Here is a 16423-nt window from a genome sequence, read left to right as displayed (position 1 = left end):
GAATTGGAATTTAATAGTATAGTGAAATGCATTATGTTTTAACAAATAAGGTTTTCGCCCGCACAGCAAGATTAAATGGATGCGATGACAGGTTTACACCCAGAGTATTTGAATCGCAGCTATTTGGCGTGAAATGGAGAAACTCGACTCAGTAATTCATCTCATCCCAGCAAGTTTAGGCATCACCTGTCACACCTCGCACTGATACTTTGGCATTTTAAAGATACAGAGATAAGACTCCTCTAAATCAATCACAAAGAGCTTAAACAAGAACAAACACGTGCTCTGTGGCACCGAACCAACAGAGCAAATGGATTTTCTGAGGTAATGAAAGGCAAACTTGTTTTACTACCAAGGTTTTCTCATTAAGCAATTAATATCTCATTTATAGGCTCAATTAAGCATCCTTGTTGTTCAAAATAACAATTATTATTTTTTATTCATTATTAATTTTGATCTATTAATTGATATCACTTGCTAGATTAGTAGTTCAGATGGCTTTAACACACAAAAGAAAATGACAAGACAATTTAAATGCACAACTGCAACACTTTATTATAAAAAATGCATTAAATGTATATGTACTGCCCTCTTACCCATGCAGTCTCTCTCTCTCACACGCCCCCACACACAATCACTTACATGTAAGCTATGCTGTTCACAGGTTATATTTGACTAAAACATAAAAAAGAAAAATATATATATACATAAAGTGTAAAAAGATTCATTATGAAGCAAAGAGAGCAAATATTCACAGTTCGTACATTCATATTGTTCTAATACAATGAACAGAAGCAGACCATACAATACAGTTCATTATGAACCTCTGCATGAAGATAGCAATTCATAGGTGTAGAAAATATGAATCAGCAGGATTGATAGTGGTATAAACTACATACTGTTACATTAGTGCGTGGGTGATATAAACATATTTTGCATTGAAATACAGTTTGGTCTGCGGTGACGTGGTCAGAGCTGCATCTGAAACTCACACAGTGTTTTTCTCACTCATTTTCTGTATAAATTTTTTTACCCAAGGTAGTCTTGGATCAACACAGATGAGCCTTGTTTTCTTCAGCGTCAAGCTGTTTGGAAAACAGAAAAAGAAAATGAGAAAAAGACATCCATAAATCTACAACCGTGACGGTTTAATTGAATTGCTGTTTAAAGGACTTCCAGCTTGTGTTGATGTGTTTTATGTCGTACTCACACAACAGCAGGAATGTTACATCCTCCATCTGTTTCTTGCACTCTGTAACTCGTGACATGTCTCCTGATGGTCTTCTTTGCAGACGCATACTTCAAACAGCAGTTTTCATAGGAACCTGGGAATAAATCGCAATTATATTTAGTCATTTGATCTATCTACCCTGAAAAAGTGGTATGGAACACATTGATGAATCAAGAATTTTGTAAGTAGAAAGACTAAAATCGTATTTTCATGTAAGCTCCAATAATCAATTTATTTTTGCTGTTTATCAAAATAATGGTAACCTGCACCCTATTTTCACATTAGGGTGAAACAGTGATTTTAAATAATATTTTTGGCTTGAATAAAACCAGTTAATTTAGATGCTTAGAATTTTTTCCCCCAGTGTATTTATCTATGCATACTTCTTCATACATCATTTATTTATTATTTGTCCTGTTAAACCCTTGCGTTTACAGTAATAACAAAAAGATATGTTGAAATGTTTTAAAAACGATCTAAAAGCAAAAATGTACATTTGCAAAAATGTGCAAAATTAAAATGTTATATTTAAAGAAATGGTATATTTAATATTACATCATTAATATCACATTATTAAGTCATCTCATTTAATTATCCAAATTCTTACCTTGTGCCACACTGGGATACATGCAAGTCAGCAGCAGGAGAAGAAACAGGACTTGAAACTTCATGGTTGAATGCTGTGTTTCCATGTGAGCTGCAAGAAAAGAAAGGGAAATGTTTAGTGCAATTTTCCTTTTATAATGAGCATCCACTAACCAAAAACACGTGGCTGTAAAGTGCTGAATAATGGCTGTAGATTGCATGTCTCATCTGTACCTCAGTGATTCTCAGAAGAATGAGGTTATTCTTCACGGCTGAAGCTGCTCTCATCTCCTCTGCTTCGCTCGTTTCTCTTTTTATAGCAACAAAACCTGAGACTCTGCCACGCCCCCGTCACATTTTGCCTAGATTTTATATTCTGTTGCATATGAAGATGTTAATATGAAAATGGATCCCGTCGATTGACTTTATTGTTTTGACAAATTGCAGTTGACTTAAGAGTTCCCACACGACAAGCATAAACAGGATGCCTGAAGCGATATCTCTAATATTTCAAAAGACAGACCTCTATATTTGGTCAGCAGTGAGATGTTTCAGCATGGGGGAAGGAGGGAATGGAGGGTTTTTTTTTTTTAAGGTCCCCATTTCTCACCCCTGCTTAGTATTGCACAATACAACATCTTTGCCAAATCCCCCCCGAAAAAAACATCTGCTTTAGGACTTTTTATGGCCTGTGTGCCAATACAAACATATGAAATGCAATATTGTGCAACAAGATTCCCCTAAATTGAGCACACTTTTGAAAATATCCAGGGCTACATGTATGTGTTTAAGTGACTGAATCTTTTTCCTCCCTCATGGATGTCTCAACTCTGATGACCATTTACTGTCTCGGTCTTGACCTGACCTCCGTGAATCTGACCTAAACTGCAGCATTTTGTCTTTGTCTTTAAGAAGAGATGTAGATGTCTTTGCTTTTGTGACAGCTAGTGATCTTCTGCAGGTCTTTGTCAGTAAGACTGACAACAATTCATGTTGTGTCAACAGCACGGTTCTGCTGCATATAGGGGATTTCCAATTTTTAATAAACAGCATTTAACCGGAAGAATCCCATATTTTGGTGCATTTTACTTCGATGTTTCCAGGCCCTTTCCATGACCTTTAGACTTGGAATTCTGCAGAAAGTGCAGTGTTTCATATGAAGTTCCACTCCTTGACCAAGTTTTGACACTTAAGGGCATAAAGCAAGGGTCAGATTTCGTTACTAGCAAAGCGAACATCCCCTTTGCTTTCAAAGAACGTTAGAAGACTCTTCTTTGGGGACCAACATTTTATGTTTCCCAGCAAAACTGATGGCTGGAATGTTAAATAGTCCCATATGAAGAACTGTTGTCTTGATTCATTTGGTTCATCTTTTAGCAAACTTTCCTTTTTTGTTGTTTTGTCACAAGAAAGTTCTCCCCATGTTTTCTAGAATTCTGCAGAAGTATCAAACTACACTGCAAAAAAGAGATATGCATATTTTATTTCTTCATGACATGCCATCAGTCAATTCATAATAGTCATATTTCTAAGTCGTTATGTTGCAGAAGGTCTTGATTTCATCTGTCTCTAATTTCTGAGGCCTACAGTAGAATTTATGTGACAATTTAAACATCTTACTCTATTCTCCCCAATAAGTGTGAACATATTATTTTAGCATTGCTTCGAGCTGAGTAATGCAAAGGATTTATACTCATAAATTAATGCATTTAAAGGCACAGTCATATTTCATTTTTTGTTTTTGTGGTAAACTCTTCAAAAATCGAATAAAATACAATTGTAAAATCTGTAAACATGATTAAATGTGCAAGAAATTACACAGTCTTTTAATTATTATTATAACAAGAATCATATTAACCATGAACATCAATATCAAAGTAAGCATACATACACTTGTAGTTGTAGTTATAATATTAATCAAGAACAATTAAAAAAAAAAAAAATAAATAACAGCATTTCCCAAAATTTAATGAAATTCAAGATTAAATAGTGTTAAATACAAACAACTGTGCTGTTTTTACAAAATTACAAAATTTCAAATTAAGCTTTCCAACCAATCAAACTTCCACTCTGATCAGGAATCAAATAATTGTGAAATTCTGATTTAATTTTGAAGTAATTTAAAGAGCGTGGGATGAATTAAAACACATGCATTTTTGGATACACTGTGTTTATTTAATTTTACTTTTTATTTTATTAAAGAACAAGAAGTCATATAAATCATGGACATCAATATCAAAGTATTATAAGTTCCGGTTATAATATTCATCATCATCAACAACAACAATTCACCTAAAATACATACAGTACATACATGTACATAACAGCATTTCTAGGGAAAACAATAATTTTCTAGGTTACATCTAGAGTTATCTAGAGCATTTTCAATGCATTTTCTATGCTGGGGCACTGCCTCAAAATAGGGTGGCCCCTAGAGACAAAAATAATAACTATGAAAATCTATGGTACACTATTAAAAATGGTTAATCTGCAAACTTAAGTTTAACATTTTTATGTTTTCATCTAATCTCATTTTGTAAGTGACTTTTCTTCTGTTTCAAAGATATTTTCTTTGGATTGTTTTACTCAAAAGCGAATATAGGAAAATATAACTTGATTCATTTGTGTTTCCTGCTAGCTAAATTTCACATACATAAACAAAAATCTGGTTCTAAACCTATCTTTTCTTTAATCAGAATGGATCTAGACAAGTACGTGGAAACCATTTAAAGCTCTGTTAATCCTAAAGTGAAAACTGCATCCATATTCATCTTGTGTCCTCTTAAATTGTTTTATTATATTTATATTTTAAATGTTTATTACAGTTTTTTTGTGTGTGTTAACCTGGCAACACAACGATTATGAAAATTAGCATGGTTTATACTCCAATAAAACAAAAAGCAAAAAAAACAACAACAACACAATACACGGTTACTAGTACAAACTTAGTAACCACAAATTAACCATGGTTTTGCTACACGAACCATAGTTTGTAGCAAAACTGTGCTTATACAAAAAGACAAACATGGTTACATTTTTACAATAGTAAAACAACAGTTAATTTTCTTAAGGGATTTGTATTATACCTTCTTTCTTTCTTTTTTGTTTTTATAACTCTACTGCCTTTGATGTTTTCTTCTGTTAATAAAAAAAATAAAAAAATCAGGAAAGAAAAATTAGCGAACCCGCTCCGAAGTTGCGATCTGAATCAAATGATTTACAAAGTATCAAATGATTCATGATCCATGCTCCAAATTTCTGATCTGAATAAAAAGATTTGCAATCTGTGCTCCAAAGTCCAAAGCACGCCAAAGTGCTCCAAAAAACTCATGTCATTTCCATACCTAAAATACATATTTTACAGTCGCTGTAATGTACATTAATCATAAACACAACAAATAACAAATACACTCTCAGAAATAAAGGTACAAAAGTTGTCACTGGGGCGGTACCTTTTCAAAAGGTACACTTTTGTACCTATTTAGGTTCAAATATGTACACTTTAAGTACTAATTTGTACCTTTAAGGTACCAAAATGGACCCTTTAGGTACAAACATGTAGCTTTTGAAAAGGTACCGCCCCAGTGACAGCTTTTGTACCTTTATTTCTGAGAGTGTACCTTATCTTTTAAGATATGCTTCCTTTACACAGATTGTGGGAGATTGCAAAATCAAAAGTGAAAGTAAACAGCGAGTGCTCATTCAAAAGCGATTTAAATACCCCGCATAGTGGCTCCTTGATGCGTGAAAATCATTTACAGTTTTATGTTATACATTATTAGTATGTATGTTTGTGGGAGCGGTCAGAAATTCAGGGGGAGCAGGATAAAGAAAACAGTCTCACGCAGGGCTTTACTCCGAAGTCCCGGTCTGAATCAAACGATTCACGATCAGCTCGGAGCGCTTTGAATCATTTTCAGATGCAATGGCTCGGATTCGGAGTTTCGAAAAGCTTCATTTCACCCATTATCACTATACCTACTGTAGGAAACTTTTTCCTCGTCGAAACAGAGACCAGGAGACGTTGGGATATCTTTCATATAGAAGTTACTCTAGACTATCCAAGTCTAAGTAAAGCAGTGATACATTGTAGTTTATATACATTTAGAGGGCAGTGCTTAGGAATGGAAACAAAGCACCTGGGTGACGACCTTAAACAAAGCATGCAAATGAAGTATTAAGGTATAGCAACCTGCCCCATTTAACCACTCCTAATCCAATCAGCATAACTGCCCAAAGATTGGGGCCGGTTACTTACAATAAGAGAACAGGAATTGGCAGGAACCTCTTGCTACAAACTTTCAGAGGTGTCAAGTAACGAAGTACAAATACTTCGTTACCTTACTTAAGTAGAAATTTTGGGTATCTATACTTTACTGGAGTAATTATTTTTCAGCCGACTTTTTACTTCTACTCCTTACATTTTCACGCCATTATCTGTACTTTCTACTCCTTACATTTTAAAAATAGCCTCGTTACTCCTATTTCATTTTGGCTTGTCATCGTTCAAAAAAAAAAAAAAACCTATCCAGATAAATCGCGCCATTCGGATCGAGTGAATTTGATTGTGGTTGGATGAGAAGTATAAACATATACCATTCCGACATCCTATTGGTTTGTAGGCGATCCATCTCACCTGCACATGACACAAATCACCTCACACTTTAGCAAGGACTCTGGGGTCGTTACTCAAAAATATTATTTCTTTAAAGGTGCTGTATGTAGGATTGACACCGAGTGGTTGAACTAGGTATTGCAGTCCAAATTCAAAATATTGGAGACGGTTTTTTCACCCGGCCCCTCCTCCTCAGACTCAGGTTGCCAGATTAACGACACCAACAGGAACGAGCGCACATGCCAATGAATGAAATTAAATACGCTGTGTTTTCCAACAACTGGCAACCGGGTGCGAAATACAATTGGGTAAACTGGCAGTGGGCGGGTTTCACAAACCATAACAAACACAGACATTCCGGGCCGGAATGCGCATTTTCAAAGGAGAATAACTGACTGTAGAATTGTTTTTCAGATAAACAAGTATGTTAAGCATGTTTCTTAAATATCTGCAAACATATTATGGTATTTTTATGCTTTAGTAGAGTCAAAATCCTACATACAGCACCTTTAAAGTTATTATTTCTCCACTACTGGCTCATTTATCAAACGGGTGCTTTCTCTTAGTCCTCCGCAAATTAAGCTACAGTAAGTAGTTCGGTAGAGAGACGTTTGAATAAATTAGTGTTTGCAATTGACAATGTTGTGATAAGTAGGCTATACTAACTTTGTAACTCGTTACCCCAACACTGGACACAGCAGACGATGTAGGTAAGATGTCTGTGGCAGAGACTCAAGAAGAGAACTCGAGCGAAATGTAACTGATGTACATTACCCTGTTGTTGTACATACAGCATTGAGTCCAAAGTGTGTGTTACATCTTCTAGTTAAATGTGACATTGTTGCCATTAGCTATAGAATTGAGCATAGTACAAACCAGGAAGTTATCAGGATTGAGTTTATTAATCACTTGGATTAATCATTCATTTTGACAGCACTAATGTTTATTGTATGACAGGGGTGCACATAAGTGGTGACGCAATTCCATCCAAGTACTCCTCGCTGCAGACTGTAGCGCGGTGACGTCAGGTACCTACGTCACGTATGTGTTTACCGCGCATGCGCAAAGTGACGTATGGTATATCTATAAAACGCAGGCGCAGTAGCGCGGTGACCTCACGTACCTACGTTACCTATGTATTTACCGTAAATACGCAGGTTCAATAATGGTTCATTCACTTCCAGAACATTTACTTACTTTTGTTTTCTTAAAAATGTGCGTTTGTGTTGGCTTTTAATTGTAAGGATGCTTTGGTCATAATCACAGAGAGTGTCATTGCAAATGTGTGCGATTTCAAACTTTCAGAGGTGTCAAGTAGCAGTACAAATACTTAGTTACCTTACTTAAGTAGAAATTTTGGGTATCTATACTTTACTGGAGTAATTATTTTCAGCCGACTTTTTACTTCTACTCCTTACATTTTCACGCCATTATCTGTACTTTCTACTCCTTACATTTTAAAAATAGCCTCGTTACTCCTATTTCATTTTGGCTTGTCATCGTTCAAAAAAAAAAAAAAACCTATCCAGATAAATCGCGCCATTCGGATCGAGTGAATTTGATTGTGGTTGGATGAGAAGTATAAACATATACCATTCCGACATCCTATTGGTTTGTAGGCGATCCATCTCACCTGCACATGACACAAATCACCTCACACTTTAGCAAGGACTCTGGGGTCGTTACTCAAAAAATATTATTTCTTTAAAGGTGCTGTATGTAGGATTGACACCGAGTGGTTGAACTAGGTATTGCAGTCCAAATTCAAAATATTGGAGACGGTTTTTTTCACCCGGCCCCTCCTCCTCAGACTCAGGTTGCCAGATTAACGACACCAACAGGAACGAGCGCACATGCCAATGAATGAAATTAAATACGCTGTGTTTTCCAACAACTGGCAACCCGGGGTGCCGAAATACAATTGGGTAAACTGGCAGTGGGCGGGTTTCACAAACCATAACAAACACAGACATTCCGGGCCGGAATGCGCATTTTCAAAGGAGAATAACTGACTGTAGAATTGTTTTTCAGATAAACAAGTATGTTAAGCATGTTTCTTAAATATCTGCAAACATATTATGGTATTTTTATGCTTTAGTAGAGTCAAAATCCTACATACAGCACCTTTAAAGTTATTATTTCTCCACTACTGGCTCATTTATCAAACGGGTGCTTTCTCTTCGTCCTCCGCAAATTAAGCTACAGTAAGTAGTTCGGTAGAGAGACGTTTGAATAAATTAGTGTTTGCAATTGACAATGTTGTGATAAGTAGGCTATACTAACTTTGTAACTCGTTACCCCCAACACTGGACACAGCAGACGTATGTAGGTAAGATGTCTGTGGCAGAGACTCAAGAAGAGAACTCGAGCGAAATGTAACTGATGTACATTACCCTGTTGTTGTACATACAGCATTGAGTCCAAAGTGTGTGTTACATCTTCTAGTTAAATGTGACATTGTTGCCATTAGCTATAGAATTGAGCATAGTACAAACCAGGAAGTTATCAGGATTGAGTTTATTAATCACTTGGATTAATCATTCATTTTGACAGCACTAATGTTTATTGTATGACAGGGGTGCACATAAGTGGTGACGCAATTCCATCCAAGTACTCCTCGCTGCAGACTGTAGCGCGGTGACGTCAGGTACCTACGTCACGTATGTGTTTACCGCGCATGCGCAAAGTGACGTATGGTATATCTATAAAACGCAGGCGCAGTAGCGCGGTGACGTCAGGTACCTACGTCACGTATGTGTTTACCGCGCATGCGCAAAGTGACGTATGGTATATCTATAAAACGCAGGCGCAGTAGCGCGGTGACCTCACGTACCTACGTTACCTATGTATTTACCGTAAATACGCAGGTTCAATAATGGTTCATTCACTTCCAGAACATTTACTTACTTTTGTTTTCTTAAAAATGTGCGTTTGTGTTGGCTTTTAATTGTAAGGATGCTTTGGTCATAATCACAGAGAGTGTCATTGCAAATGTGTGCGATTTCAAACATTTATGACATGTTTTATGATATGTGTTAGTATTCGACGTGACAGGAATTCTGCTGGTCTTTAAAAGTCTTATTTCGCCTAAAATTAGCCTTTAAAGATGTATTAAAATAGAGCAGAAATACTTATATTAATAAAGTAATGAATTGCATGCATTGCAAAAAAATAAATAAATACATACATACATACATTTATATATATATATATATATATATGTGTGTGTGTGTGTGTGTGTGTATGTATGTATGTTTCTCATATTTGTCATCTTTTGCATTAACATTATCAAAAATTAATAGATACTGTAACAAATTTATTGTTCATTGTTAGTTCATGTTAATTAATACATTAACTAGTGTTAACAAATGACACCTTATTGTAAAGTGTTACCTCTTAAATTTACCTTCATGTTCATATGACTTTTAGGGACATTATCAGTGAGACGAAATTCAGAGAAGAGGCCCACTTCATATGTCTAGACAGATAGTTCTTTAACTCCTTAACATGTAGTGAATACTGTAAAAAGTATTTGAGTGTCTGTCTCTTCTCATCTTTCTGTCTGTCTCATCTCAACTATCTGTTTTTTTTTCCCCCCTGATAGACTGTATTGCCCTCAACTGTAAAACTTTCAAATTGTTCCAGGCTATGCTTTCTCAAGCCAAGCCAACCTAAATTTTGACTTGACAAACTTTTTTAATTTAGTTGGTTAATGCTGATTATAAATTAAACCTCTTAGGTACTTTACAGACAAAGCAAACAACACTCTTTTTCTAACACCATCCTATAATATTTAAAAATACATTTAAAATATTTTCCTTGTATGGCTCTTTTGCCTTTCCTCAAAATGATTTAATATTGTTTGCTATTTTATGTAAATTAGGTGTCGTGAACTGGAGTGCATTTCCTGCACAATACAGACAGGAGTGCGGGTGCCGTATTCACTGACCCAGTGCCTACGGTGCAGTGAGATACTGTATTTAAAGACTGCACACCTAGGTATGTCAGGAATGACAGGAGGGGAGTCCTGTGTGGGTTTTATTCATTCAAAGAATTTGAGGGCTACTGCTCGGTTGATTGTTTTATCAGTGATGGAGGTGAATTTCAGAATGAGTAGAGCAGATTTTTCTTTCTCCTGTGTCATGTTTATAGTATATACTCTTAATCTATATTTGTATATACAATTATATTTTCTGTTTTGTTCTTGAAATAATAATAAAAAGATCACTGTTATCAGTTTGGTTTTTTTGGAGGCACCATGCATAAAATGGGATGCAGACACTGAAAATATACTGTATGTAGTCAATTGAATTTAAAACTACTTTATTGTCTTAAATATTTCACATGCAGAATTGCCAATGCAAAAGGAAAATGTCCAAAATTATCCAAAATAAATAAATAAACAAGAACCATGACAGAGGACAGATTAAAATAAGAAAGGCAGCAGCTATTTGCACTACGTGATAGCAGGATTTTCTGCTATTTAAACTACTTATTGCAAACAGTGGTAATTACCTGTACCTCAGTATTGTAGTACATTATAAAACATTAACGTTATGCAATAATAACGTATTGAGTGTAAATTATAATTTTAATTCAAATTATTAAATGGATATCACCTTATTGGGACAATAAAGCCCTCCCTCACAACTTTTTGATTATTTCTTTAATTTTTATTGAAAATAAATGCTTTTTTGATGTGATTTGAAATTTGAAAAGGGAGAAAAAACTTTGCTAAAAGGCGGATTCGAACCTGCGTCGATCGCGTCAAAATGTGAAAATTACGCGTTTTACCATCTGCGCCACTAGAGCTGACGACTGATGTAATCTTTTGTAATGTTGACTAGTCTAATAAGAAATATATAAGGCGCCGTTAAAGGGTAATATTACAATATACACAGTGAAGTAAAGTGCAACAGAATGTTAATAAATTGTAAATAAAATACTACACAGATATTACAGAATAAACTCTGTAATTCCGTATCATTTTACCTGAGATGAAACATGGTTAAAATCATGGATATGTGCTGTATTACATTTTATTGTTTTATTTTTTTCCACCTTAGGGTTCTTAATACTTTTACATTTTATTAGAGTATTCTGTTAAGTATGCGCATGCGTTTTTATGACGTGTTACGTCACGCACGACGCAAAAACACCTACCGTCACCACGTAATGCAAATTACACACGCAATGCGCATGCGTGTCATAGACATACCATACGTCACTTTGAGCATGCGCGGTAAACATATACCTGACGTAGCTACCTGACGTCACCGCGCTACAGTCTGCAGCGAGGGGTGTCTCATTCCATCAGCAGCGCTAAACCCGGAAGCGCATAATACTTACTTGCCGGCAACCCGCCAAAATAAAAGCTCGCACAGCCATATCACCCTGCAGCCCAAGACCGGTTGCCCATGGAAGCTAAGCAGGGCTGAGCCTGGTCAGTACCTGGATGGGAGACATTTGACAAAGCCAAATTCCCTCCACTGGCCTTTGTCAATCATGGCTTCCCAATAATCCCCATCCACTTGATTGGCTCTATGACTCTCTCTCCTCTCCACCTGTAGCTGGTGTGTGGTGAGCGCACTGGCGCCGTTGTCCTGTGGCTGCTGTCGCATCATCCAAGTGGATGCTGCACACTGGTGGTGGTTGAGGAGAGACCCCCCACGATTGTAAAGCGCTTTGGGTGTATTGCAATACACATGAAAGCGCTATATAAATGCCTCATTCATTCATTCATATATATATATAAATAAAGTGCAATAATATTATTATCACTATTATTAATTAATTTTTTTTATAGTTATAGTTTATGGGTCACACTACATGCCATGGCCTGTGTGAGGACCAAACCAAATCTCCAGGTTCTCATATGAGAACCAGGCTGAAAAACTTATGTGCACCCCTGTATATAGACAACCATACAAGGGTAAGTGTGACTAAGCCTGCCCTGGGTACAGCAATTTTCTTGTCCGTTGCCCTCACAGATTCCTGCAGCTAAGCTTGGGTGTACATTTACATTCCAATAAAGGTTAATGATGACATTCCTCTGAAGTTTGACTTTTTGCACCATTACAATACTTATAGGCAACTAGTCATCATATCTTCCGCTCCATGAAACACGTTAATGCTCAGTAGTACACATATATGGTTCTTTAATGTATTTGCATTGTACTAAAATGCGTTAATTTTTAATGGGCATATATGCGGCTGAAACAGGTAGCCTAGTGCAACCCAAATTTTTCAACATTAACATTTTAATATAACATTATAGTCATTATGGCCTTTAGAAAAATGTTTTTTTGAGGAGGTGGGGTAGTGCACAATAGGCCCCTGTGGCGCGGCCTAAGCTTTTGTCCTTAATGGCATTTATTTCCTTACATTACTTTTACTTTTATACTTTAAGTAGTTTTGAAACCAGTACTTTTACACTTTTACTTGAGTAAAAAGCTGGAGTTGATACTTCAACTTCTACAGAAGTCTTTTTAAACCCTAGTATCTATACTTCTACCTGAGTAATGAATGTGAATATTTTTGACACCAGTGCAAACTTTGTATAACAGAATCGTTCATCTGATGTCATCATCTTCACCATAAATGCTAAATACAATGTATATAACTTCTTCAGTTTATATACTGTTTGCCATTGGAACCTAGATTTAACATTTTATAAATTTGTAATCCAACACTACTATAAATATAGCTAAAATAAATTGTTTGCGACCACTTACCTTAATTTTTTTTTTTTTTTTTTCAGTGTGGCTTATCTGGCTAGTTTTATGGCATTAACTAAAATAAGTGAAAAACGTATGATGTTTACTAATAAAATATCAATATTTCCACTCCAAAGATAACATCCAACACAAACCTACCAATTCAGGTGAGGTAACCAGTTTACTGCTAACTAGTGAAACACACTCCATTAATATGATGAGCTGCACCTCAAAATACATGTTAGATTTAAATATTGTACATTATGATCGAGTTTGTAGCTCAATTCACTTAATTTGACGACTGCAATTCAGTTGGTGGCAGTTATATATATATATATATATATATATATATATATATATATATATATATATATATATATATATATATATATATATATATATATATATATATTAACATATTTATATATATTTTAATAAATATTTGAGAAATTGCTCTGTTTTAATGTATGAATGTTTTTAATTATATTGTATCTCAAAAGTTTTTCTTTTCATCCCTGCTAAAAAAAACAATAGAAGCCTAAGAGAAACCATAACAGAAATTCCAATGGTTTCCGTTAAAATAAACCATTTGCTTTTTCCAGTAAAACCATTACAACATTCCTTTTTTTAGTGTGTTTTGGGCATTTTTCCAATACGATTTATCATCCCCCCCAATAGAATCCATCACATACCAGTAGACACCATTATAGTTTCCATTAAAACCAATACAATTCCCATTATAACCATTAAAAGCATTACATTTTCTATTGTGTTTTGGTCAGGGTTCTACTGTTTTCTTAGCAGGGATTATATCCAGATCATCTGAAATAATTTAAACTCATACTAGTATTAATGTCAACATATGTATTTATTTGATGAGTATAATCTGATGCAACCACATGGTCTTTATAATTTAGCAAAATAAACCCCTTCATGGTTTTACAAAACGCCACGAATCACCCATCATTGTGCTTTATCTTTTACATATTAAACCACACACAGAGGCTTTTTTGCATTTCTCCAAGCTTGATAATGTAATGTGATGACGTTTCTCGTAACTAACTGTCATAAACTGACTAATATGAAAACAATTAAACCGCAAAACATCTGGGTGCATGGCCAACCATATGTGACCCTGGGCCACAAAACCAGTCTTAAGTCGCTGGGGTATATTTGTAGCAATAGCCAAAAATACATTGTATGGGTCAAAACTATACATTTTTCTTTTATGCCAAACATCAATAGGATATTAGGTAAAGATCACGTTCCATGAAGATATTTAGTAAATTTCTATAAAATAAAAAATTAGTAATATGTATTGCTAAGAACTTAATTTGAACAACTTTAAAGGCGATTTTCACAATATTATGATTTTTTTGCAACCTCAGATTTTCAAATAGTTGTATCTCAGTCAAATATTGTCCGATCCTAACAAACCATACATCAATGGAAAGCGTTTTTATTCAGATTTCAGATGATGTATAAATCTCAATTTCAAAAAATTTACACTTAAAGGGATAGTTCACCCAAAAATGAAAATTGTGTCATCATTTACTCACCATCAGGTAGTTCCAAACCTGTGTGAATGAAGATATTCTGAAGAATGTGGGAAACAGAGCAGTTTTGGGGCACCATTGACTTCCATAGTATTTTTTTCTCCCTACTATGGAAGTCAATGGTGCCCCAAAACAGCTTGGTTACAAACTTTCTTCAAAATATTTTCCTTTGTGTTCGGCAGAACAAAGAAATTCATACAGGTTTGGAACTACTTGAGGGTGAGTAAATGATGACAGAATTTTCATTTTAGGGTGAACTATCCCTTTAAGACTGGTTTTGTGGTCCAGGGTCACATATTATTTCAGTGGGGGCCAGTACACAAAGCATTATCGGCGGCACCTACATATCTATGACTGCGCGCATTGAACGAAGTCAGCTGACCCATGTCATGTGATCCAAAATGTCGAATGCACGCGGAACTATAATAGAGTTGACGCTTTTTGAGTTGATGATCTGTAGTTAATCAGATTTGTCTTTCAAACACTACTCGGCGTGTTAGGACGCATTTTCGCTTTGTTTTTAATGAGAGCTCTTGAGCGAACAGTGTAGGATTATAAATATAATGTGAAGATGAAGCAGGCTGTCTTACTGTTTATCATAACGCTGTCTGCTTGTGCTCGCGCGGCGTTTGCTGGTATGTATGATGTTTTATATATACAAAAATAAGAGATTACAAAGAAAAGGGTCACACTTTATTTCGAGAGTCCACTTTAGACATTCTACTAACTATAAGTAACTTTGCAACTACATGTCTACTAACTCTCAGTAGGGTAGGTTTAGAGTTAGTAGAATAAGTTGACATATAATTGCAAAGTTTCTCATAGTCAGTATTTTGTGGACACATCAAAATAAAGTGTTTGAAGATATTAAACAGACAGTCTACTAACACTCTAATGACTGCTAGTTGACATGTAGTTGCAAAGTTACTTACTGTTAGTAGAATGTCTAAAGTGCTACCAAGAAAAGAATAAGGAAAGTTAATAGCATTATATTTACAGATGCAGAAGTGACTATCATAGCTCCTGCAATAGTGAATCTACAAGAACAATCTTCAGAAAACATCACCATTACACTGAGGTACGATTGTAAGCCATGATTGGACTATTCACACTGCTTCTCTCTATGCAAACATTAAATATATGGTTTGGTAATCATTTAAATATAACTTTTATTTTCACAGTTCACCATTGAACACATCTGTAACGGTTTATTTCAATATCACATATAAATCAAAAAATGCCTCTTCAATAATTCTGCTGCCTGATGAGGTATGTGCACTTATTTCAACCTATCAGATTTTAATACACCCGTCTGACTTAATCATATTCAAAATTTGATGTTGAATACAAAGTTTCTGTTGTTATTACAGTTTAGTCTGATAGGAATTACTGTAGTATGTTTTGATGTTTTATATGGAACATGTTAAATTCTGGATTGGATCTTATAATCTTATTTATTATGTTTGGATTTATAATATTAGCAATCATATATCATACACCTCATATATATATATATATATATATTTAGTGCTGTCAAACAATTAATCGCATCCAAAATAAAAGATTTGTTTACATAATATATGTGTGTGTACTGTGCATATTTATTATGTGTATATATAAATACAAACACATGCATGTGTATATATTTAAGAAAAATGTTATGTTTATATATTAAATATATTTATATATAATATAAAATATAATCATATAAATGTGTATA

The 16423-nt window shown here is 34.9% G+C and overlaps 2 protein-coding genes across 2 annotated transcripts in view; one reads left to right on the top strand and one right to left on the bottom strand.

Moving 5' to 3' along the window:
- Positions 1–618: 618 nt before the first annotated feature.
- On the bottom strand, positions 619–2118 carry ccl25b (chemokine (C-C motif) ligand 25b). The gene is made up of 4 exons (XM_058791698.1): positions 2051–2118; positions 1839–1928; positions 1211–1325; positions 619–1085 (listed from the first exon to the last, which is right to left on the bottom strand). Exons 2-4 carry the CDS (start codon positions 1921–1923, stop codon positions 989–991), a joined length of 297 nt encoding a protein of 98 aa, XP_058647681.1. The 5' UTR covers positions 1924–1928; positions 2051–2118; the 3' UTR covers positions 619–988.
- Positions 2119–15085: 12967 nt separating this feature from the next.
- Positions 15086–16423, top strand: part of ctns (cystinosin, lysosomal cystine transporter) — a 6842-nt gene continuing 5504 nt past the window's right edge. Inside the window, exons 1-3 of the mRNA XM_058791108.1 lie at positions 15086–15338; positions 15703–15781; positions 15885–15972. Of these exons, the coding sequence (XP_058647091.1) occupies positions 15275–15338; positions 15703–15781; positions 15885–15972 (231 nt within the window). The 5' untranslated portion in view covers positions 15086–15274. The remainder of the gene's footprint in view (positions 15339–15702; positions 15782–15884; positions 15973–16423) is intronic.

This window comes from Onychostoma macrolepis, chromosome 11, assembly GCF_012432095.1.
Source record: "Onychostoma macrolepis isolate SWU-2019 chromosome 11, ASM1243209v1, whole genome shotgun sequence".
Taxonomy (NCBI): Eukaryota; Metazoa; Chordata; class Actinopteri; order Cypriniformes; family Cyprinidae; genus Onychostoma; species Onychostoma macrolepis.
The sequence above is the reverse complement of the archived record's forward strand: the minus strand, read 5'-3'. Positions and strand labels throughout refer to the sequence as shown.

Excerpts from the sequence above, each read along its gene's own strand:
- ccl25b (XM_058791698.1), bottom strand. The coding sequence starts at position 1,923 with ATGGAAACACAGCATTCAACCATGAAGTTTCAAGTCCTGTTTCTTCTC. Across the intron at positions 1,326-1,838 it reads GTATCCCAGTGTGGCACAAG|GTTCCTATGAAAACTGCTGT; the intron begins GTAAGAATTTGG and ends ATTTATTCCCAG. Across the intron at positions 1,086-1,210 it reads TGTAACATTCCTGCTGTTGT|CTTGACGCTGAAGAAAACAA; the intron begins GTGAGTACGACA and ends TTTTCCAAACAG.